The following is a 25812-nucleotide window of genomic DNA, read 5'->3' as shown; positions in this document are numbered from 1 at the left end:
CAGAGAAGGCAACAAGGCAGATTCAACAAAGAGCAGACAGGAAACAGGAGAAGGAGAGGGAAGTACACTGAAGTAACATCGAAGAGCTTTTTTGTTTTTATTTAGAAAACAAGAAAATCACTTCTTTCAGATTGAAATTACACCATTAATGTTATATTTAGGGTCTGAAATTGACTTTTTTTCACTGGTTTGCCAATTTTATCTGTCATTATTGAAACGTATGCGCTAAATGAAAGAATAACATTCAGCTCATTTAGGCATCATTTATTGTAAATAATGGTGTCATTCAAGGTTCAGTACACAAAAACATTACATTCATGTGATATGCACAAGGGACCCATGTCTTTCAGTACAATGACAATCAATCCACCTTACAACAACCAGGTCTCTCATAGGCACCGACAGACAACAAGAAACACAAAGCACGCAAGAACTTGAAGTTCACTACAATGTTTTTCTACAGTCGGTGTCCAACAAAAATAAAACCAAGGATGCCTCTTGCATCTAAAACACAAGCTTAGTGATTCTCCGACAACACTGGAGTCCCATAGGAGATATTTGATTGGCTTACCCTGATATTCTTACTCCTAACCCTAACCAATCTCACTCCTCTTGCCTAAACCTAACCAATCCAACCAACAAAGGCGACAAGTACTAGCCAATCAGAGGCAGAGCAGGGCAGGTCACGCCTTCACTATGCTAGGAAAATTGGCCTCCTGTGGTCCGGCCAGTGCGCTGCTGGCAAGCTAACCAGCTGTCACCGATTGCCACAGTACGCTAACCTTACATGCATCTTTCTGTTGTGTGTTGTCCCTGTCCAGATGCCCTGACGATTGTACCCACCACTGCCAACAAATTTACCCGCATTTGTCGGGTGGCGGGCACTAATTATAGAACCTGGTTATAATCATTAAGATTTTCATGAAATCAAACCCTGGTTTTGATACTATTTAATTTATTATCACCATTATTTTTCAATAGCCATTCATTATATTCAGATTTTGTTATTACCTCTCTATAAAGTAGTTTTCATTGTTAGTGGCGGAGTCAGCCATTCCCACACAGGGTTCAAATTGCCTTCCTACACAAGGGATTTACAGGAAATGATGCATGTATGTAATCCAGCATGGCTGTTCTTAATTTTATTTAATTGATGGCAGTCTCACTGTTCACTCTCCTATTGCTGTATAAGAGCTGTATAATGTACCCAACATTTCCTACTACTGCTGCACATTAAAAGCATCCAACTGACATCCAACTGACATCCAACTGACATCCAACTGACATCCAACTGACATCCAACTGACATCCAACTGACATCCAACTGGGGTGGGTGGGGGGCTTTTACTGTGAACCGATCACAGGAAACACAATGTTTGTCTCACAGAGATCATAACTGCGATCGTTCATCAAAACTGCGTCTAAAAAACAAGACAGCTGTCGTTTTGGGCATTTTTCCTCCACAGGGAGTGATGGATCAGTCAGGAGCAGCCACAGTGAGCTGTCTGCTGTCTGATGAAGAGCTGGAGGCAACAGACAGCAAAATCTCCAAACCCTCAGCAAGGTTTGTCTTTCTTGGTTGCTACTTTTGTCCACAACAAGTAACTCCACATTAAAGCTTCACTCCCAGAGTGATGTGGTTGACCGTTGATGGCATTGTGGGGGTGTTTCTGTATGTAAACAAGCCTCTACTTGTACAAGCAGGTGGATGTAGAAAGGCTGAGATTTATCATTATTCATTGCGTAAAGGTGTGAGCGTGTGTGGTTGAGATTAAAGCCTTACTATGGCATCCTTTAGAAAGTTTTCCTCTTTCCATTTCCCCTGTTTTCTCCCCTGTAACTCCCACACTTTCCTCCTCCTAACCTAGTTACTCTTTCTCTATAAAGCACCTTGCAAATAACTCATTCTCACCCCACTTTACTTCTTCAACTTGTCGCCTCTTTGAATACTTCCAAATGATCTCTCTTCCCTTTTCCTGTCATTTCTCTATATCTCTTTTACATGTTTCTTGCCCTACTTTAAAAACCTCACCATTTTCAATCACTTCCCCATGCCTGCCTTACTTTCCCTTTCACTCTACATGTTTCTTCTTTGTTCCTGTCTTTTGCAAGGTTTTCATAGGCAGCGGCCAATCTGACTCTCTCTATTGCTTCAACACATTCCTTCGCTACCTGTGCTTTTCTAACTTGCGTGTCTCTTCTCCAAAGCCTTCAAATGATCTCATCTGTCCTACTTTCTTTTCCTTTCAACCTCCTTTCACTTCCACATACTTCTCTATCTCCTGCTATTATATATCTTCCCTTATCCTCTCCAAAAACTCCCAAAGGTTTTTCTTGCACAAAAATATTTTCACTTTCTCCCATCATTCCTTCACCTCCCAACAGACAAACCTGATTCCATCTCTTAAAAAAATTTTTTTTTGCTTTTACATGTCCCCCATCTTCTCTTGGAAGGATTTCATTCTCCATCCATTTGTCATCTTTCTTTCCTGATATCTGATCTCCACACATCCTTCTGTTACTTCCCTGCTTTTCTTGAGAGATTTTTGTACTTGTTGAGACTTTATGATCTTTCTCTCTCCCCCTACTTATCCTTCTTGCCGCGGTCTTTAGCAGCTTTGCTAATAAGCACACAGCGTTCAGTAGCAATATGTGGTACATCAATGTCCTACTTAACTGTCCTGTTTTTAGATCCAAGTCCCTCTATCTAGGCCAGGGTCCAGTGCGAGGCTTAGTAAGTCCTTTGGTGTATAAGCCTTTACAAAAATTTGCTTTGAGAAGCACCAGCCAGGGTCCACATTTTTTACTGAAATAATGATCATATCATTGCTAATAGAAAATCTAAATGCTAAAAATTTTAACGTTGAGTCAAACAGACTGTTTGCACAGATTATTGCTGCCTAGCCCTGAATCATCTCATCGCCCTCTTGGCTGCCCCTCAGCTTGAAATCTGCTGCTGCATGAATCATCCCAACATCGTCTTCCCTTCCGACCCTCAGAATGAGACTGCTATGGATCCAGTGTGATGAATCAGTTCACACAGGAAACTGCGTCATGTTTGACTGAATCCCCCATCCAGCTGTCACTCGGGTGAAAACAGCCCTGCTGAGGGCGAAGAGAGAAGAGGCCTAGTGGGAGAGACACCCAGTCACTCGGGCCAAGAGTGTGTGTGTGTGTGTGTGTGTGTGTGTGTGTGTGTGTGTGTGTGTGTGTATGAATATAAGAAGCAGGATGGAAATATCAGGAACGTGACACATTTCTTGTTTGTTCCTGGATGCCATCTGCTCTCCCGCTACTTCCTTCCTTCCTTCCTTCCGTGTGTGTGTGTGTGTGTGTGTGTGTGAGAGAGTGTGAGAGAGTGTGTGAGTGTGTGTGTGTGTGTGTGTGTGTGAGAGTGTGTGTGTGTGTGTGTGTGTGTGTGTGTGTGTGTGTGTGTGTGTGTGTGTGTGTGTGTGTGTGTCTCACCCAGGCGACTGCCGTTGCGTGGCATTGCCATGAAGGACCCCAGGGTGCCACCAATGACGCTGTGTGGCCGGCGGAGGGGGGGCTTCTTGAAGGAGCCGGTGTACTGGTGCAGGAAGGAGTGCATGCTGTGCGAGGTGGGGGGGCGGCCGTTCCTCATGAAAGGCTCTGAAATGCAACAAAACAAAAACTGTCAGAATTTCAGATTTTCTGGCTCAGTAGGTGCATCAAATGAGGAAACAAAATATCAGCTTCTGTCTTCGTCAACCCCTTCAGTGTGTCCTTTGTTTGAAATGCACGCTGTGACCAAGTTGTGTTTAAACAAACAGAACTTTATTTGACATTTAAGTCAAGGTCCCGATGTTTCCAAAAATACCAAACCTCAGGCTACATTACGAAAAAATTTGCATAAACAGGACATCAAATATTCTTCAAAGGTATGTAATGTTGCAGTAACTTAGGTTTAATAACTATGTGAGCAAAAATACATTTCCTGCTATTTAAGAAAAAAATTCAGCCATTTAAAGAGTTGTTGTTATTTTTGGGAATACCCTTATTCACTTTCTTGCCAAGAGTTTGATAAGAAGAAGTATACAATGATACGAGGCATTCCAAGTTAGTTTTACAGTGTGTTCAGATACAATTAGAACAAATTTGACCAAGGTGGTACAAACTGAGGTACAGGTACGCCTATAAATGTTTAAATTTAAGGCAAAAAATTTGGCTTGTTCCAGGGCTTTATGAATTCACTTCATCAATGTGCACATGGTGCTTCCGTTGCTAGCTATGTTAGAGCTAATGTACAGTTAATATATTAGCTGTTTAGGATGAATAAACACAAACTGTCCTTTGGTCAAATTCAATATTTACCACAGACATTAGAGTGGAATCAATCTCCTCATCTAACTCTCCTCAAGAAAAGCAAATAAGTGAGTTCCCCCCCACAAATATTTCTTTAAGGGGAACCCTATTGTTCAAGCAATTCATACTGCCCAAAATCATAATCAGGATAATTAGAATTTAACACCACTGCTTGACAACAGCATCCTGTGACTTTATCTTTCTGTCCCTGCCAACTTTCTTGAGCTCATCCGACCTTACACGTCAACTGCCAAAATTAACATAATGCTGCCCTCAGGTGCTTGTCAGACATATCAGAATTGCATGTTGGGCATCATGCCTAACTGATTTTAACAAGGAGTCGAAAATTTCATGGCTAGTTGGGTTTTTCAAGGCTTTTATGAGCAGAGCATGGAAACCTTTTCAGCAACTGAAATTACTGGTTTATCATATGGAGAACCTATTACTTTATTTATACAATTCCTATCAAACAAGGCTGGCGGTACAACTGTCTCCAGAGTTAAACATGTAGACACCTTTTCCGTCAGGAAAGGCTTCAAAAATAAAGCATTTTAAGAAATAGCTTGATATAATGGCAAATGATTTGCTTTCTTGCCAAAAGTTAGATGAGGAAATCAATACCACTCCCATGTCTATATGCTAAATATGAAGCTACAGCCTGCAGGTGATTAGCTTAGCTTAGCACAAAGACTACAAGCAGGGGGAATCAGCTGACCTGGTGGTTTGATTGATATATTACAATTTCCCTTGTCTATACTTCATCATTGTATGGGAGACAAACTGTACTGTGGTGAATGTTATCTAACAAAGATGTCAAGGAAAGTGTGTGAATGCTTGTTCTCTATATACAGTACTACCCTCTCACTTGCTAAGTTGCAATCAAGCAAAAGAGTGTGTGTGTGTGTGTGTGTGTATGTGGTGTGCTCAAGCAGCTCCCTTACTCTTAGTCCTGTTACATAACTTGATAGAGAGCATCTCAATGGAAGTCTGTTACAGCTGTTACTGACACACACTGTACTCTCTTTCCCCATCAATCTCAGTGCTTCATAATTTAAATACCCCTGAGAGCCACCAACATGCTGAAAGCTCTGTGTGTGTGCGTGTGTGCGGTTTTTAGATGCCTGCTGATGGACAGGAAGATATAGTGAAAATCAGACCAGTGGAATTTCCTTCCCTGGTTGGACTATGGCACTCACACATGCTGCATTTTCTGTTGCAAGAAAGTACTCTGTTGCAGCAGTACTAGTTAACAGTAAGTGAGGTCCTCTTGCTACAAACACAGTTAAGGAAGTCTTTGAGTTACACAAAATGAAAACTAAAAATGCAAATGAGCTGCTGTTAATACACCAGAATAGCTTTGTAAAAAGTTTATTTTTAAAGTTCTTTTTGAAAATATCCACCAGCATTAATGTGTTAGTAACGTGTTATTAATCCCACCAAACATTTACAGATTTGTTCAGAAAAATAAAAACTGAATCTGTTGAAGCTGTACCATTGTCCTTGGTGCCGCCGTCCTCGATGGTCATCTGCTCAGCCAGTTCAGACAGAGACTCGTCAATGGTCTGACTGGGGCGGAGTGTTAACGACAGGCGCTTCTTAATCCTCTTCATCTTCTCCATAGCAGGGCAGTGCACAGCCTGCAGGACACACAGAAACACCCTGTCAACATTCATTCAGCAGTAACGGACTGATACACAAGTAGACAAATGTCTCAAAACATTTAGAGGACTGTTTTGTTGTTGTTGTTGTGGTTTGTGCGTGTGTGTGTGTGTGTGTGTGTGTGTGTGTGTGTGTGTGCGCGCGCGCGTGCACAGCGTTGGGGATTCCAAAAGCCTCCGTACAATCCAAAATATCTCAGCTCATGAATAACATAAAGCTGCTTTTAATCCAATATTCATTCGCTCTGCAAATGCTTGAATAGCACATGAATAAAGCATGGACAAAGCATGAATAAAGGATGAATATCACAGACTTGAATACAGCTGTTTCCACTTACTCACACACATGCACACAGGGAGAAATCAATGAAGTCTAACTGAAGGAGGAGAGAGTCAAAGCAGTTAGCACACACACATACAAACACATCTGCAAAAACATGCGAGTGTGTTTGTGTTGACGTAGCAGTTGCCCAGGTCACAGGAAACACCTTGCTCAATCTGCCTCAAGCCAGTCTCTGCTCATTGTGTTCCTGTGTTAACTCCCCTGTGTGTGTGTGTGTGTGTGTGAGTGTGAGTGGAATGGGCACACTGGGTGAGTGGAGGAAATGCAGCGAGGAAGCAGCAAAAAGGAGGAAGCAGCAGAAATGCCCCGCCCATCCCGCCCGACCCTCGGCGCAAAACGAACTGACCCCTGCCACCGCCATCACTCTTTTTCTCTCTTTCAGTCTCTCTCAAGGTCGTTAGCTCCCCTCATACTCATGAGACACCATCTGCCTGTCTGAGCGCACACACACACACACACACACACACACGCACGCACCCCTTCAGCAATTTGTCATTCACGACACTGCGTGGCGAGAATCACTTCATCAATCAGTGTCGAGGCGCGCGGCTGCAATCTCGCAACAACACACAACCTGCTCATCGGATTCTGTATGTTGTGTAAACACATGCGCATTTACAGAAAAAATTCAAATGCTTGTAGGACTGTGTGTGTGACCTCAATTTCCTCTCAGCTGGCTGGGTCTAATTAAAGCCCAACAAGCTACCAGAGGAGGAATTTATTAATTTTATTAAAAGATTTCTATTTATATTAGTATATGATTATTTTATTTTAACTAACTACTCTGGAAATTGATGCAACAGCAATTAATGTCAATTTCAAACCCTAACTAACTCAGCTGTTTCCAAGCCCAACAATGAGCTGCCATGCTCAACATTTATGGCAACATGAGAAGTCCTAAAAGTCGAACACTGACAATTCTCTAACAAATGAGAAAATTCCATCTGCTAATGAGGTGGCATAGTTGCATTGTGGGTGATGTAGTTGGAGACAAAGAACACATAGAATGAAACAGATTTTGATCTTTGCACAGTATATGCCATCATGTTACGCCAGTAATAGTAAGTCAAGTACTTGTACTCGAGCTGAAAATTCTTTCTATTGCTGGAAATGTAGCGGGAATAACAATAGAAACAGTAAAACAGAAAACAATTAGCAAAGATGACCAACTGACACAAGCACTAAAACACTGAACTATGGCCTCAGAATTGACCAGTGGGCTTTCACATCTCTGACAGCCTCAACAAAATTAGGGTGAGGTTGGAGCAGTGGCTAAGACACATGCCTTTGGTGTGAGAGACCTGGGTTCAATTCCCCACTGTGACACGTCCACCAATGTGTCCCTGAGCAAGACACTTACCCCCTAGTTGCTCCAGAGGCGTGCGACCTCTGACATGTATAGCAAATGTAAGTCACTATGGATAAAAGCATCAGCTAAATGAATAAATGTAAAATAAATGTAGAAATCATAACTAAATTCCCATTTAGTGAAAGGAATTTCCTTTATGTCCATCCATTGTCAACCGCTTATCCTGCGTACAGGGTCGCGGGGGGCTGGAGCCAATCCCAATTGACATCGGGCGAAAGGCGGGGTACATCCTGGACAGGTCGCCAAGCCATCGCATGTCCATTCCCTTAAATTATTAATGTGTTGTATACATTTTCCAGCTGATTTACAATGTGCAAAGCTTGTAGCACCATCCAGTAACCTGTGTGTGATTAGCCCACATTTGAAGGGGAAGTGTGTCAGGATGGTGGCCCAATCTGCATGCAGATCTGATGATGCCATACACATACTCACACTCACACACACAGAGGAAACAGACAGTCCAGAAATAGGGAAAAAATTCCAGCTTAAGAGGCAAAAAAATCCTTCTCATAAAAAAATGCAAAACACTAAAATGACTGCATTGGTGAAACACTCTCTCTCTCTCACACACACACACACACACATTCTCTCCCTCATCCACACACACTCACTGTATGTGAGATAAGCACTCTTTGTCTCCCTTGTAGAGGAGTGTAACAGAGCCGGGTTTTATCTCTGCAGCAAACCAAAACAAAGAGACTCGTGTGACGTGTGTGAGAGTGTGTGAGAGTGTGTGTATGTATCTGTGTGTGTGTGTATTGAGAGTACAGCATCTGGCACATATGAATGATTTGTGCGTGTGGGGGATCCAACATGAAAAGCAGCACAAGCAATCTGCCAACGATAGAGAGACACAGAGGGAGAACTGAGACAACTCCCCCCAATTTGCTTTCTCTCTTTTTTAATCATCAGCATCTCCAGAAATTCTCTTACACACACACACACACACACACTTTGACCCACATTCCTGACAGCCCCCCACCCCATCACTCCTCTGCCCCCTCATGGATGCCTCCCAAGTGCATTGTGGGTAGTCCAAAGGAGGAGACTTCAAAGGGCAGGAGAGGGGGGAGATCCAACAGGCGACAAGGCCTAATTAATAGGCTAATAATTACATACACACACACACACACACACACACACACACACACACAAACACCTTCCCCTCTCCATTCCTTCTTTCCTTTCTTATTCCCTCCCTTTCTACTACTTCTCTCTTCTCACCCAAATCGAATATCAGAATGAGGTAATGAAACGGAAAATGTGGCTTTTTTCATTTATTAAATCTTAGAGATGTGGGTGGAAGTGTGAATGTTCAGAGGCAGAGGAAAAGAAGGAATAAGAGAGAGTGAAAGTGAATTTATTTGGGCGAACGGAGCCATAATGGAGTCTTTGTGTTTGGTTATGAGCCATGAAATCACCAGAGTGACTGCAGGCATGTACAGCACTGCTCAGAGAGAGAGAGAGACAGAGACAGAGACAGAGAGAGAGAGAGAGAGAGAGAGAGAGAGAGAGAGAGAGAGAGAGGGTGGTGGTTCATCTCAACAAGAGGATTGGTTTCAGTAGTTAGTTTTTGTGTGTTTTATGGCAGATTTAAGAATTAAAAGCACTAACTTTTTTAAGTTCCCCAAATACAGGTCAAGAAGTGCATGTTCCCGTTGTAATTCCTTATTAAAAGTATGTCAATGTCAATTAGTTGTCAAATGACAACTAATTGTCAAGTAAGCGCCATAATCTAAATGAGCCTAGTTGTTTTGTGAAGGGCTGGGTTTCTAACCTAAATACTTACTGAGTACTGACCAAATGTTTATTTATCCACCATGGGACGTATTTTCATCTCCACGGTTCTTTAGATGCAGTGGAAACGCAAATAGGAATGTGCAAAAGGGATTTTTTTAGTTCCTGAGATTAGTTCCTCTGGTTGTTAGTTCCTGAAACATTCTGGCCAAAAGGGTGCTTGACAGTCTGTGACAATGCTAATATGCAGATGGTAGGTACTGTACAATATTTACCCTATTTGTTTAGGATGCCAGCATATGCTAATTATGTACAAAACAATTTAGGGGTGAGGCAGATGGGAATGCCCTTACTGTTACCAAATTAAAGGCAGTGTTTCCCACATATAGACTTTACTTGCAAAGTATTTTGCTGGGAAACCCCAGAGAGAGGTGTTATCTGGTAGCCTATTACGTTACAAGATGAGGATAAGGTGGATATTTTACAAGCAAGCATAGAAAAGGTAAAGCAGCAATCAATGGCGAACACTAAGGGTGCTCCGATAGATCGGTCACTGATCATAATCAAAAACGGAGACCTTTTGCTACATTTCCGCCTCCCGTCCAGATTAAAACGGTGAATCAGAAGATGTTTGTTTGAAAACGCTGCTGACCCGATGGACAAAACAGAGGACTTTATAAAACGATAACACACTCACATTTGGCTTTGTGAGTCAGTCTTATTAGTCATGCAAAGCAAAAACACGCTACTTACAAAGTTTTAGTTTTGGTATTTTTATTAAAATATAAGTACTGTGTAAATAACACTTAACAGTTAGCCTACTGTGAATGTCGCTGGATTTACTTTGCGACAACTCCCAGTCTGTTTTCCGCCGCCGTCTCTCGTACTCCTGTGTTACTTTCAATAACAGTTCCACTTCGTTGTCGGTCAAAAAAAAAAAAAATAAGAAACAAGTCTGGTGTGGTTCTTGGTCTGTATTAATTTCTTCTTTCGCTAAATCGTCTGCTTCATGTTTACACTGGCACGCGCATTCCCAGTGTAGCTACCTGAACGGCCACTAGATGTGTGTTTTCAGTCCAAATACAGACAGAGATCAACTCTGATATGCAGCTGAAACGCTGCTGTGGACGGAGAAGATGGTTTTCGTTATAAAACTGTTTTAAAAACGTAGCAGTGTGGATGTAGCCTCACATTACCCCACTCCTCTCTCTACTCCTCTCATGTCAACCCTCCCGTTTCCCCCGAGATTCTCCCGTATTTTTCTGTTCTCACCCGGTATCCATCTGTTAAATGTTTCACTGTAAATCTCCCGTATTTTTAACCTTTATGAAATCAAATAAAAACCTTCTGGCCGTATTTAAAGTGTTTGCTACTCTCTCCCTCTGGTAAAGTCGGTGGCAGCATGTAAGATATGTAGACTGTGCTTCCTGCACAAGGATAAAAAATGAAAACAATCCACTGAAATGATATAGGGCCTATAGCCTACTAATGGCAAACCATATGAAATTAGAATTAATATAGTAGCCTATGTTATAGTAACAATTGACTTTATAATATGGAATTTAGATTGTAGCCTATTTTTATTTATTTAAATTTTCCTTATTTTCAAATCTCACTGAAGGCAGTTTTGACTCTCCTCTGTAGCCCTTCTCTCTCTCCTAAAGCCCACAGAACCTGCCTGAGCTTTCCAGAACAAAAAGCAGCTACTTCAGAGTTTTTCATCGACTCATGATGCCTGTGCTCCTTTATCTCCTAAATATTTTGGCTACAGCCTTTATATTTATAATTTAATTTATAAAGATGCTGTTTGTTCAGTGTTTGTAGTTTATTCCACAGTAAAGCTATAAGATGTTCACAGTAACCAGGCAAAGGCTGCTATGGTTTAAGTCTCTAACACAGAGTGGAATTTCATGATACTTTATCATCTGTTAACTTTAACACTTAATACATTGTTTTTAGGACCAATTAAATAAATATACAGTATACTGTATAATGCTACATGATAAATAAAAGGCTCCAAATAGATCCAGTGATCGGTATCAGCCGATACTGCTTTCAGCAATCGTTGATCGGCCCAAAAACATCCTGATCGGAGCACCTCTAGCGAACACACCAGCACAGATGTCATTCAGTAGGTTACCATGTTCAGTCGTTAAAACAGAATCGTTTTGTGGAAAGAAAATCCAAAAGACGAGTTCTGTGTCTTTTCGCAACTTTATAAAAACACACTGCTGGTGGAGAAAGTCAACAGAGCATGTGTGTTTTTTTGATACAAAACATACCATTAAGGTAAAGTATACTTTATTGTCACATACACGTAGCTGATGCACAAACACTGATACCACTATCGAAAGCAACTCACACCATCTTATCCAAATAACTTTCTCTTTAATACTTCTGTCAGTTCTATAAAAGGTTTCTACAGCTGACAGCGAAAACAAGCCAAACAAAGAACAGAGGGAGAGTTGAAGGGAAGGCTGAACAGTCACCAGTGCCACTGTCTTCTCTAAATGAAAACAACAGATAATCCTGTTATAACCGCTGCTCTAAATAGCCTCACTCATATGAGAATCACAACCACTTTAAAATAGGTACAGTAGAATCATCACTCTCCTTTTAGAAAGCAGACAGGAGGGAGCCGGGACAGAACAGGGCCTGAAGGGAAAATGAGCTCACATGTCTAAGAGATCTATTGATCAAAAAGTTTTATTTGTGGTTCAGTCCTTAATGTTTAATGAGTCATACTGCCCTGTAAGATTTGAGTCTGATCAGATGGATTTCATTTTTAGCCCTGGCCCTAATGTTTCCTGCTGCTGACAAGATGATAGCAGATTGTGTGCAAAATATATTTGTGCACAGTTATTATAATTTTGCTGCTGGTCCTGTCCAACCACACACCCTCACACACACACACCCACTCTGTGTACCGACAAAGTAATTGAAACTTAATACTTGTAAGACTTGCTTATACTGCAGAGCTAGGTGTGTTAATAATTTAAACTTACTGCTTCTGCACTTGAAAGCTGCAATGAATATTGTATGTAATATACTGCATATGAGCTGTTGACTTGTAAGCAAATAACACTCAATATAATAATGATAGTTTGGAGCAAGACAAGACCTAACATTAACCTCCTTGAAGTTAGTACAAGTAGGATAAGTAAAAACTTTTCAAAGAACTCAGAGAGTCACAAATTTAGGGCTTTCATCAACACACAAACAATATAAATGCCATGTCACTCTTCTGCTTCCGCTTCATTCAACATGACTTGAACGCACCATGTAATCAGGAGTGAATGTGAACAATGCCAACACCTATTGGTTATTAAAACTGAAATGTTGTGATGCTTATCCAACTGCGTCTATTCAAAGATATACCTGACTGAACTGTGAGTGTTACTATGTTGACTTTTAAATAATAAAACTTGTTATTTTTCTTTTATAGAAAGGAATTAGCTTGGTCTGTGGGCTACAGACAAAGCAGCAAAGTCATAAAGTGTTGACAGATGAACTAATGCACTGCTGGTTTGGGTCTTCATATGTTGACAGTAAGAAAGATAGAGAATAACACCGTAATCCATCAAGAAGGCAAAAAAATCAGCTCGGCTCAACGCCAAATATCCTCCGCATCTTCCCTATTATCTTTCACAACCTTTGTTATTTATCTGTAAATGTCTCTCATGATCTCTCACACATTCACATCCTGCTCGCTGCCCACATGCACACCATATACAAACATACTAATCAAAGGAGATTAAAAGAAAAACTACAGCTCAGCCAAAAAAGCTAGAAGGCGTAATTCGAAATCACACAGGTGCTCACTTTTGATTTTTCCCCCCCCTCATTTACAAATGTCTGGTTTTAGAGATCACAGGTGAATATAATGTTTGCACAGCCTCAGGCCCACTTACATCACTACAATCATATAGAGATTACACACACACACAGACAACAGGGAGTTTCCCTCCTATTGCCGGGATACATTACAATCAAAGCACCACTGTCTGTCCTACATGATGAACACTACAAAGACCAGGAGCACCAGAGGGTGTCACCTCCCTAAAACTTACAGGGTGGATGAATCGCTGCATCTGATATCTTGGACTACTGTGAAGCCTGCTTAAAAAAACCATTTCTGGTCAATTTCACAATGAGTGTACTTTTTGCTGATTTCCTGCATTTTAGCTCTGTACTTGCCATGGCTTTCCAGCTATTAACGCAATGGGAGAGTGCAATTATCTAGTGAATTAATATTTCCTGCATGTCCTATAAGTGTCTAGATTCTTTCTTTTAGAGGCCTTTTGCCAATAAAAAGTTTAAACCTGAGAATCAAGAAGAGCATCAACCCAAAATATCTTTGGCCTCAAAACTATTAGCACTGTTCTCCGCCTTCAAGCACCCATTTTCGACTGAATTCTTACAGAATACAGTAGTCACAAGCATGTGTTTGTGCAGCTATGAGAACACACACAAACAGAGCATCAGTGCTGCTGCCCGGGTGCAGTGGGCGCTTTCCTCTGAAAGACCCTTTGTTTTGCTTGAGAGAAACTAAAAAGGAGCTTCAGCATGACTGGCCCAGAGGGGTGAGATGAAATAACCCTGTTTGTGTCTGTAGGAGCACAAAAGACCACAATGTTAATATTCATTTTAACAGGAAATTACAGATGGCTTTGCCTGTCATGATAACTACTTTTGCCAGAGGAGATAATATCACACATATAATTGTGATAAACAACATTATTGTCATTTTACAATTTTATGCAACTGGTAATGGTAATATAATAGCATAATAAGGCAAGTACACTCTTTCAAAGAGCAATGGACTTTTAATTCTTAAGAATATTTAGAGGTTGAAAGTACAATGTCTTTCAGGCAGTATTAACAAAAACTGCACTGATATTTAACATTTTGCACAGAGATAGAGAGTCATTCATCCCTTTGTACAGTTGTACAGTTACTTTTTGTTCCCACGGTGAAGCAGACAAAAAGAGGAAAGAAGCAGTGTGACAAGAAATGACAGCAAAACATGTCTCAGCATAGTTTTTTTACTTAGAGGCTGTGATAAAGTGCCATGTCCATATATTGTATGATAATCGTGACAGGTCTACCCATTAATAAAATAAATGCCTTCAGGTGATGAAGAGAGGTAGGAAGAGAAGAGGAACAAGGGAGAACCCTTTCATGAGCTTTAATAGGAGAGATTTAAAGTGAGACTGAAGTGATCCAGGTGGTCAACAGACCCCAGAATCCTCCACATGTCCGTTTATGTTGCTGACTTTGATGCTCCATCCTGACACTTCATCTTGTTGAGTGATTGTAAACATCTACTAGCATCATCTGTGAGAGTGAGGAAAAAATAACGTCAACTGTAGCAGCTGCAAAACTAAATGGTCTGCCATGCAACTAATTTACATCAATAATCATTAGAGTAGCGCAGCAGCAAATACAAGCACCAACAGGGTGATGCTTCTTTATCCACCACGGGTCGTATCATAATCTTTAAGGTACTTCAGATGCAACAGAAACACAAAGAGGAATGTGCAAAAGGGACTTTAGATCTGAGATTAATTCTTCTGGTAGTTAGTTCCTGAAACATTATCAAAAAGAGCATCTGTGAAGAATCTCACATGCTGATGTTTAGCAGGTACTGTATAATGTATCCCATGTTTATCATCTTCATTTCACATGCTAGCATATGCTAATTAGCAGTAAACAAAAATTGCAGGTGAGGCTGACAGGAATTTCTTTAGTTTGGTAGGTATTTGGTCACAAACCAAAGTATTGGACCAATGACTTTGACCTGATGATGGCGCTAAATGTAAAGTGAAGGGATAACTTAAAGTCATGAGAATGATAGGCAGATAGGTGTGATATCAGCAGTAATGCAGGTAAAAGGAGGAACCTGAGCCTGAAGCCAAGATAGCATTTGATCTACGTTCCAACCCTCACCTATAGGCTTGGATATAAAGAATGCTGAACGAATGAGATCACAGATACAAGTGAGCAAAAGGAGTTTCTTTGTGAGGTGGAACAGCATGACGAGTCTGGACATCCAGACGGCGCATAAAGTAAAACTGTTGCTCCTTCACATTGACAGAATCTCAGTTGGTTTGGGAATCTGATTAGGATGCAACCAAGAAGCCTCCCTGCGGGAGTTTTCCGAGCATGTCCAACTGTGAGGAGGCCCCAGGGTAGACCCAGTACAGGAGAAGGGATTATATATCCCATCTGGCATGGGGATGCCTTGGGATCCCCCCATGAAGGGCTGGAGTAGAGGTCAAGGAGCACCCGTGGTCAGCTTGCTGCCACTCTAACCCAGACCCAGATGGATAATATAGAAACAAACAATCAAACAAAAAAAGTAGTAGAAACTATTTCCTGTTTTCACAAGAGCAATGAATACACACTTTTTTTAACATAAAATTGTCAAATCTGGCTCTGACAAATAATATCTCAGTTTGGTTTACACTGGTGGCTCCAACATGTTTATCACTCAACGCATCAAAAGTGTGTTAAGTTGTTTTCAAGGAGTACTATGAAGCAAATAATCTACCAAGGACAGACGTCTATAAAAGCTTACTGCATAAACGGAGAAGAAAACATCAAGAAGAAGAGGAACGAGAAGAACACAGATCGCAACGGGAGAGACGGAAAGAATGAAGATAAAGAGTGAGGGGAGGAAGGGCGAGCTGGAGGGAAGACTTTATTTTTAGGTATGAAGGCTGCAATGTCTCCCAGCTGAATGTACACACATAAACAAACACAACATGTGGCGCATCATTGCCCTGTCACATGACAAACACAAACACAAAGCCCACAAGCCACAAAACATACAGGGTACTCAGCTGACACACACACACACACACACACACACACACACAAGGGTTGATTGCACGCCAGTTTCATCTGTTTGCAGCAAGAACAGAGTGAGGTTCGAAAGAAACAAATACACAGTGTATATATATAGTGTTTGTGTATGAGTGTGTTTGTGCGAGGGGGTTAGCTTGAGGTCACGCCAACGGCAATACATTTCATCCATCTTGCACCAGCATTGTAATCAATCCACACACACACACACACACACACTTAGAAGGAGGTGGAGCTCTCGGCAGCAGGTAGACCGCTTCACTGCAATCCAGGCTGGCACTATTTTGTGCGCTAATGTGTGTATTCATGTTTGTCGGTGTGTGCTGACTGGGAGTAAAGAAACACATAATGTAGAGCAGGGGTCGGCAAATAAGACTGGCATCGCACCAATTTTTTTCAAGTCATTAGATGGCGGGCCAGAACATCGTCAACTGACCATTTATAATCAACCCTTAAATGTGTGTGATTAGCTCAGTAAGTAGTGCACAGGACTCCCGAGGGTTATATGTTCAATCCCCGCTTGCTGCTAGTATTTGTTTTCTCCTTTTTCAACAAAATGATTGTGAACATGTAAAACTCTTCATAATTAAGCATGTGCAGGAGTGTGTGTGTGTCCCGGCGATTGGTCCACATCCCCAGTATCTCCAGGCAGAGGAAATTCCTGCTTTTCTCATTCAGGGGAATCCGATCTCAGGTTTGGCTTTTTCAGAGGTGTGTCAAGTGAGCCAGAGACTCTTTTGAATTTCCTTCATAACTTTTCAAAATAAAAGCTCTCAGCTAAACACAACATAACATTCTCACGCTTTTCTTTTCTAGGCACAATCACTTGAGGAAGTGATTATGTGAGTAACTTTTGCTGTCATGACTGTGATCTGTTTCAGCACCAGCCGCTATAATTATAATTTTTTTGCCACGATCAAACCACGGGCCAGATATTATTCCCGGTGTTGGGCAGTAGCGCCGTTACTAGTTTAACTACATTTCTCAGTAGCTTGGTGGTAGCATCGCTGTTTTCTGGATCAAATAGCTTGCCTGGAGAACTCTTCCTCTAGTGAGAAGGAAACTTTGATATGTAGTGGCAGAAACTTGTTTCCATGAGATGAGACGAGACGTATTTTTCTCTCTCTCTCTCTCAACAAAAACACGATATAGGCCTTTGTTACATTAAAAATATGTCTTGCTTTTTGACAAGCAGTAGAATCTTTCAAAGGAACAATTATTACAATAAGAAACAGTATTACATGACATACACATATACACGTATACACATGACAATGTGATAATTAAGTTACTTTATACAAACAACAATGGTTCTCCATTTGTTGCATGAGGAAATACATGTAGCTGTAATGATATGGCACTAAGTAGGAGAGTTCTGTGTGTATTTAGCTCTCTCTCTTGCACACACACTGTCTGGAGCAGGATTTTAGTCTTTCTTCTTTTGCTACTGTGGAATGAAGTTGGTTCAACATAAATTAGGCAGGTACTGTGTGTGTGGCCCTGCGATGGCCTGGCAACCTGTCCAGGGTGTACCCCACCTTTCGCCGATGTCAGCTGGGATTGGCTCCAGCCCCCCGCGACCCTGTATGCAGGATAAGCGGTTGACGATAGATGGATGGATATATACATACATATATGTATATATACACACACACATATATATGACCTAATTATAAAATATTAAGTAGTGGCTTAGCTTGCTACATTCCACTGGGGGGAAGCTTCTGTGTAGTGAAGCTTCATTTGATATAGAGTAGCTAGTAGCTTAGCTCACTACATTTTCCAAGTAGCTTGCCCAACACTGATTATTCCTGGCGGGCCGCCTATTGCAGAGTGCTGTACAGGCAGGGTGAAAAGCAGAAACTAGAGAAGCTTCAAATGGATCATGCTTTCCAGAACAGAGATTCCCCCCAAAAAATTTAAGCTGCAATAATCAGTGGTTTTTTTGTCAACAAAGGAATTACATTACTAAGAAGGTAGTTCATCATAGTAAGAAACCCACAGTGAAATATCACCTAATCCTGAGCTCTACTGAGGAAGTTAGCATGTTTCAGCTCACTGTTTTGGTTTTATGAGCCAAAACAATGTTGTTTGCAATGTGGTTGTAGATTGTTGTTTATCTTGTTGTGCTGCCCCATGTGGCAAGAAAATCTATCAATTTAGGTTTAAAGTTTGCCATCAATTACATGGTGGAAAGAGAAAGTTTAATTGTATTAGCTAAGTTTAAGTACTGAAGATGATTTTGCTCTCAATCAATTGGCTTTGGTTTTCCAAGGTCCCTTTCAAATACAAAACACAGGCAGATTCTGCAACAACCTTGTGTTTGGTCGCGTCTGTGCTGCTGTTCACTCTGGCATTTATTGTATATACAGTCACTGTGTTGTTTGTGGAGTGAGAGCAGTTGTAACGCTGTCCGCTACATATAAGAGGCAGTTTTATTGTACATGAATGATGTTCATGTGGTACTGGTTACCTAATTTTAGCTTCTGACAGTAAACTAGTGACAAACTGTGTGCAAAGTCCAAGTTTGTTGCCCTTCGCTGCCGTACAAAATTTCCAACAACAGCTTTAAAATTTACTTGTGCTGTGTGCAACTGGACTGTATGGTTCTCTCTACCATCTAACAGTAAATACGCAGTCATTCTTAAACGTATTATTATTAAAGTATTAATGAAAATGGTAACCACCTGTTAACCCTCTTTCTGCTCCTCCAGTCACAACTCCTTCTCCTCTGGTCTGTCTGTTACATAACACTCGTCAGTCAAATTAGATACACAACAGACTAACAAGGGTTAACAAGAAGTTTCCGGTCTGTCCAGCACACACACACACACACACACACACAAAGATGAACACAACGTACAAGGATGTGTTTTCCTGTGTGGATGTTTGGTTGGTGAATCCAAACACACAGCTGGAGATGGCACATTCCAGTGGAGAGAGATGGGAAACTGCGAGCTTAAGATGGCGCGCGCGCACACACACACACACACACACACACACACACACACATACACAAGCTGTGTTATGCAAATTATTTTGTACTGAAAGGAAAATTAAGGTTCCAATGCTTTTCATTTAAAAAGCTCCAAAAAACTCATTCCAAATCAGTCACCTCTGCTGCCAGTTGGGGTCATATACATGAAAAGCTGCCAACTTTAGCTTTAAAATGTACTGAGTTAAAAGAAAACCCAGCTACAGTTGCCCACACATAACACAAAAGCAATACTCAACCACAGAGAGATTTCTAAGGATGGCAGGTCATCTAACACAACGGAACAACAGGACTTTAACCTCCCTCTCTCTATTATCATCTCTCCTCCTCCTCTTCTGTCTGTTTCATAGCTTTCCATCATGCATCCTCATACCCAACCGCTCCCCTGAAAACAGTCCAAATCCATCTCCATTCACCCTGAGGCCTTTGGGAACAGGTGTTCACTCTCCGAGGTGCCCTATTTTTGTGAAAATGTGTGTGTGTGTGTGTGTGTGTGTGTGTGTGTGTGTGTGTGTGTGTGTGTGTGTGTGTGTGGTGTGTGTGTGTGTGTGTGTATTGCTCAAACTATCCGACAGTGGCCCGGGCTCTTTCCTGTGTTTGTGCCAAGCCAGGTGGGACGTCCAGGCCTGAGACAAAGATGCAGCATTTCCCGTAAATTCATTACATCAGATGTTTGTGATTACTGTGATGCACAAAGCTTAAATACATTTCATGAAAACAGAAAGAATAAATGATCATTTCCAACATGGATTGTATGTTTCTCCATCACACATTATATTTTTAATGCCTACAGCTGGGTACTGGGTTTGTCATGTTTTTCACAAAGATACCAAAACACTTTGATACCTTACTTTGAGTTACATTTATATATAAATCAGAAACTAATTGATTAAAGAGTAAACAAGATTACAATACAATTACAGTGTGGAGGTTCTATATCTAAGAAAAACAAAGGAATTAATGGGCTCTTGCTCTCGTATCTGTCCACTAAATGTAACGGCAGATACAGCAGCCAATTATCTTAGCACAAAGACAAGAAACACAGGGAAACAGAAATCTGTCTACAAACACAGGTTATATCTTAGGTTATATGGTATTGTGCTAGACTATTTCTTGAGGTCCAGCGACTTCCTGGACTCTCCGCCTGTTGCCTGGCTACCTAATGGTGACATTAAGCCTCTAGGAAGTTACTGTTCCTGGCCAAGAAATAGTCTGGCACAAAGCTAAGCTAACCAGCTGCTTGTATTAGCTCCATATTTACTGTACAGACAATTGAATAAGTGTATTTCCCCTAAATGTCTCTTGAAATCCTCTATGGTGATACCAGCCAAGAGCAAGTCCGTCAAATTCACATGTGGATTCAAGGTTCTCTATCCTGCTCTGTGGATGCCACAGATATCAGTATCTCACTGCGTGTGAAACAATTGTGGACCCTGCTTATTGACTTTGCTCAAAACTCGGTGAAATGATTTGTCTCATATTTGATTCACTATTTTAAAAATGTATGCATGTCCTCACTTCAGAATATTTTGTACACCAAGGACCTTTTTCTCTTTTCTTGCAGCCTGATAATTCAGAAACATGATGGAACAGATTTTCTATTTCTTGCCTCACTGCAACTCTGCAACATTCCTGAGAGACGATGTTTACTGGTTTTATCTAGTTTCTATCTTTGACACAATTTGCTTGAGGCTGTGGTGTGCTTCCCAGAGATCTCCTTTCAATCAGTCTAGTAGGGCTATACCGAATAGTTCAAATCTCCATTCGCTATGCTGACATCCAAATGCTGCACAGCTTCTTTTTTTTTTTGCATGTCTATTCATTCCATTTAAAGCCGGTATTTCTGCACAGTTGCAAATAAAGAATAGGCTATGATGAGATTATTAGTATTTTACTATTTGTTGAATTAGTTTTCAGTGATGGCTGCGTAGGACTGTTTCCGACTTGTGATCTAAACATTTACGATCACTCCAGAACGTTGTAAAGTCAAATAGTCAATAAAAAAAATTTAAAAAGTGTACTCGCTGCTTTGCTCCGGTGGTAATATGTTTTCACTAAAAGGGTGTCTGAATGAATGTTTGATTGATTGTGGTTGTTCTGTTTTTGTTTTTATACGACTGGTAAACTGAAACTAAACTGCCCTACGGGGATAAAGAAGGTTGTTTGAATTGAATTTTCTCAGCTCGGCTAACGTTAGGTTTGATAACATCCACTCACTTGGTTATCTAGCTAAAATAGCGACAATGAATAAATAACACGGCCAATTTTGAGGAAAGAGTAGCATGATAGCGGGTGATGAGGTCATAAAATATCACAACAGACATTTGAAGCTTCATATGAAAACCTAAAGAGAACTTTTCAATGTAAAAAATTTAATTGCATTCTAACCTCTTCATAGTTTGGTTTTCTGTTGATAAAGTTGAAGAATCTGTAGTTTCTTAGTCTGTTCGGTCACGGCTGCTATTGCTGCCCATGTAGGCGTGTTGCTTTAATCTGATTAGAACAGATTATTAGTGTGTGTGTGTGTGTGCAAACGTACCCAGCTATACTGACCTCGAATTGATCCGACCTTTCAGATAATGATGAATGAGATGCTTACTGGCGCTAATATGGTGAGGTGCATGAGAAACATAAAACCTAGAGTAGTATTAGGAATCTCCGTCCACTACAGCAACATTTCTGACAGAATTCATCAGTAATAGGTAAATTAAGAAGCGACACAGTCTGACTATTGTATACTACTCTTTGGGCTTCATGAGCTGTCCAACTTTCGTGACTGTTTCCTGTGAACTTTTGATGCACTTTGTTGGCACTGATTACAGACTGTGAGGCAATCATTAACCCGCCAGGAAGAAAGAGGGATAATTAGAGATTCCTACTTGAGATTAAAAAGGAAACTCACTTTTACACAAAGACTAGAATTTAAAGTAAGAGGAGGCAGCAGGGTAAGAGGGGGCAATCAGAACAAGGTTACACAGTCTGTCTCAGAGCTCACAAATCCAATAAGAGCCAAACAATATCCTCTAAAAACAAAATGAATGTGAACTGAGTGAAATAAATCAAGTCAACTGGGGCTGAATCATTTCATTGTTGTGATTATGTGAGATGGTGAGATGATACAAAAAAAATAGTTTTAGAGGAGCAGGCAGATGGTGAGAGTTGTGTAGGACGGGATGTACTGAACAGCAGAATGTCAACTACAGCTGACTGTACTTGGCACTAACACTGTGCCACTTATTTGTGTGCCTGTGTTTGAGTGCACATACAATCTAATATTATACTCTTGTATTATGAAACCAGTTTTGAATTTCCTAGCTTAAAACAATTTACAATCTAAAATAAATCAGAGCCATATCACTTAGCAAGCTGTTAAAGTTGTTTACTTTACAGCTGCGTCACATCATTTTCAGTTACCAGTTGTCACATCTACTACTTGACAGACATATGGCGGATAGCAAAAAGTAGTTGGAATCTCCCACTTAAACTTTCTGCATTTTTGGCTATGAACTACCTTGTCCTGTCAGCCTGTGAAGCAAACACTAGCTGAAGACTCGAAAGCGCATAGGTGTCAACTGTAATATTACCAGGTGTCAGTCACAAATCACACTCATTACATGTGACTTATCAGCAATCTGTCATTATGTAGCTGTTATTGATACACATATTACCCCTTTTGAATGTCGTGTTAATTTTCTTTTTTTTCAAACTTGGAAACTGTATGTTTTGGCATGTTTTGCTGTTTATTTTGTGGGTTAGCTCCCTTGGTGTAAGCATATTGCGCAGCAAATTTTGCTAGCAGGTTGAGCGATGTTGTAATGTTGTACAGTACTATTGAGGGACAGTCAAGAGAAACTGTGTGAAGGGTAAGCCTCATTTGAAGCAAACTAAATAACGAGAGTGGTAGGTTGGATGCCGGTAACATTTTTGTCATGATGATTTTTGTGGAACTTTAGTCATACTGCAGCACAGCTGTTAGTTGTTAACATTTTACGGAAGACAATTCTGCTCCACACAAGTGTGTGTGCGTGTGTGTGGGATACGTTTGCCATGGTATGTAAATTTACTTGATAGACATGCCCTGAAGGTAACAATATAGCTACAAAAAAAGACACAGTTCAACTGCAGGAATGAATTTGCTTGGCAACGTTAAGGTTTAAAGTTAATTGTAAGCAACACAGCATTGAAAAACTGTTTTGCAACATAGTATCATTAGCATAACAAAGTGAAAAAGTAACTTAATAACATTCACGCGTCACATCTCCTGAGGCTATTTAGCCCATGTTAAAAACAGAATATAACAGGATTCTAATATCTCCCTCATCCGAGTTCAGTTGTGTGCGTGATGAATATTTCAGCATCCTTCCTGTCAAATGACACCAGTTGAGTTTACAGTGAGTGCTCACAACTCGAAGGAAAGTGACTTCATGAATGAGGTCTGTTTATTTTAATGTGTGACCTCTGCTTATGTGTGGGTGTGTAATCCCTTTGTGCTGCTGCTCTAACAAAGCCATTGGTTAATCTCCAGATTATGAGCCAATCTCAGTCATCAAACACACACACACACACACACAAACATCTTGAGGGCAATTGGAAGGGGCAAGATGCAAAACATAATGGAATAATGATAGACAGTGTGTGAGTGTGTGTTTTTATAATCCCTGCCTGCTAGCGCTCTAACAATGCCATTGGTTAAAGAGGTCATAATATGCTTTGTGGCTTTTTCCTTCTCCTTTATTGAGCTTTTTTTGTGCATATAAAGTGGTTACTGTGATGTAGAGACATAACTCAGTTAAAACCTTATGGATGAAAGATACTTTTCTTACAGATTAATAACTCACCACTCTGAAACTCCAGCCCATGTTGCTAAGCTGGTAAGGGGAACCTGTACAGCTGAACTGAAGCTGTTTACCGGCTTCTGATTGGCTAGTATAATAGAAGATAACTTTATTGTCACATACATGTTGCGACAGAACTTAGTCCTCTCAAGACCTTCAGCCACTGAACATTTAACGTTGTTGTTGTCTTCTCCTGTCTGTGTTAAGAAAATGTTGCCAGGTGTAAAACACTAACATACCTCAGGAGCTTATAGACTTTCAGGACAATAGGCTACAAATTAACTGCATTTCAGTTAACACTGCACTCAATTTCTTTCTCTCATTTTCACTAAAACATGTGTATGGATGAGAGTTGATGACAGTAACAGTACAGTTTATTCCCCTCCTTTATAACAATTTCCCCTGGCGGATAAAAGTTAATATTCCTCTTATATTAATAATACTTACATAGTTGTTGAAGTAAATAAATATTAAAAATCAACTTAAGTCATTACTAGTGTTATGAAATTAATTAATGCATAATAATCGTAGTAATCATGAAACCGTGATTATTTCTCTGACAATCATACCAACAAAATCTGTAATCGTTGCATCCCTACTTAGGTGTGAGTGTGACTGGTTGTTTGTCTATGTGTGGCCCTGCGATGGATTGGCGACCTATCCAGGATGTACCCCGCCTTTCGCCCGATGTCAGCTGGGATTGGCTCCAGCCCCCCGCGACCCTGTACGCAGGATAAGCGGTTGACGATGGATGGATGGATGCGCGCGCATGTGTAACTCCCAACAAAGATCATGTAGAGGCAAGATGCATCACTCCATAGCTAAAACAAAGCCTTCAACACACAAGATGAAAAGAGGAGCTATGACAAAAATATGGTGTTTTTGAAAATGACACCAAGTAAACCTGTTCTGGTACAACCCCTAAATAAGATTTTGAACCTGAAAATGAGCATAATATGACCTCTTTAATCTCCAGATTATCAGCCAATCTCACCAATCTCAACCTTCCACACACACAGACACACGTCTAAGCATAATGGGATGGTTTATCCTGGGGTGCAATTGGAGAGGACGTGCTGCCAAAACAGACAAGAATAATGATAGCGTGTGTGTCTGTGCACCGCGCCTAAAGAGACAAAACTAAGTATCAGAGCAGTATAATAGAGTGTGTGTGTCTGTTTGCAATGTGTGTGTGAGTGAGAGAGAACAAAGACACGCACATACACACACGCACAACATCACGTTTGTGGACTGCCGTTTTGAAGCCTCGAGTTTGTCTGATTTTTTGCAACCAGCTGCACCGGACATGACCATATTTGGAAGAGACTGTGGAGCCAACGGCTCCGTGTGGAGCTAGCTAGCTTGCTTAGCTAGGTGCATCTGTAATTTATTGCATCATTTTAACCGAGATGATAATTTTGTCTAGCGAACAACAGGCTTAAAACAAAACGTATTCACCGAAGAAAATAAACAGCCAACTCCTAATAAGCTTTTTCAACGGCGCTGGTTAAATTTACAGTGGGTACGACTCTAGCCAGATTGACAGGTCGGCATGGTAAAGACTTGTCAATCACAGATAATCCTGCCCTGAATCATACTCTGCTTTATGGTCTATTTTCGTCTAAATGGGACCATAATTTACTAAATGAACATCATGCTGTATTGAAGAAGATATGAAACTAGCG

The 25812-nt window shown here is 40.7% G+C and overlaps 1 protein-coding gene across 1 annotated transcript in view; it reads right to left on the bottom strand.

Moving 5' to 3' along the window:
- Nucleotides 1–25812, bottom strand: part of cdk17 (cyclin-dependent kinase 17) — a 47055-nt gene that overhangs the window by 17643 nt on the left and 3600 nt on the right. The window contains exons 2-3 of the mRNA XM_038738916.1: nt 5816–5960; nt 3466–3630 (exon numbers count right to left, since the gene is read on the bottom strand). Coding sequence (XP_038594844.1) covers nt 3466–3630; nt 5816–5942 — 292 coding nt within the window. The 5' untranslated portion in view covers nt 5943–5960. The remainder of the gene's footprint in view (nt 1–3465; nt 3631–5815; nt 5961–25812) is intronic.

This window comes from Micropterus salmoides, unplaced genomic scaffold (assembly GCF_014851395.1).
Source record: "Micropterus salmoides isolate LMB-PRFRI ecotype aquatic unplaced genomic scaffold, ASM1485139v1 Ms_hic_scaffold_23, whole genome shotgun sequence".
Classification (NCBI taxonomy): domain Eukaryota; kingdom Metazoa; phylum Chordata; class Actinopteri; order Centrarchiformes; family Centrarchidae; genus Micropterus; species Micropterus salmoides.
This window is presented reverse-complemented; position numbering and strand designations above follow the sequence as displayed.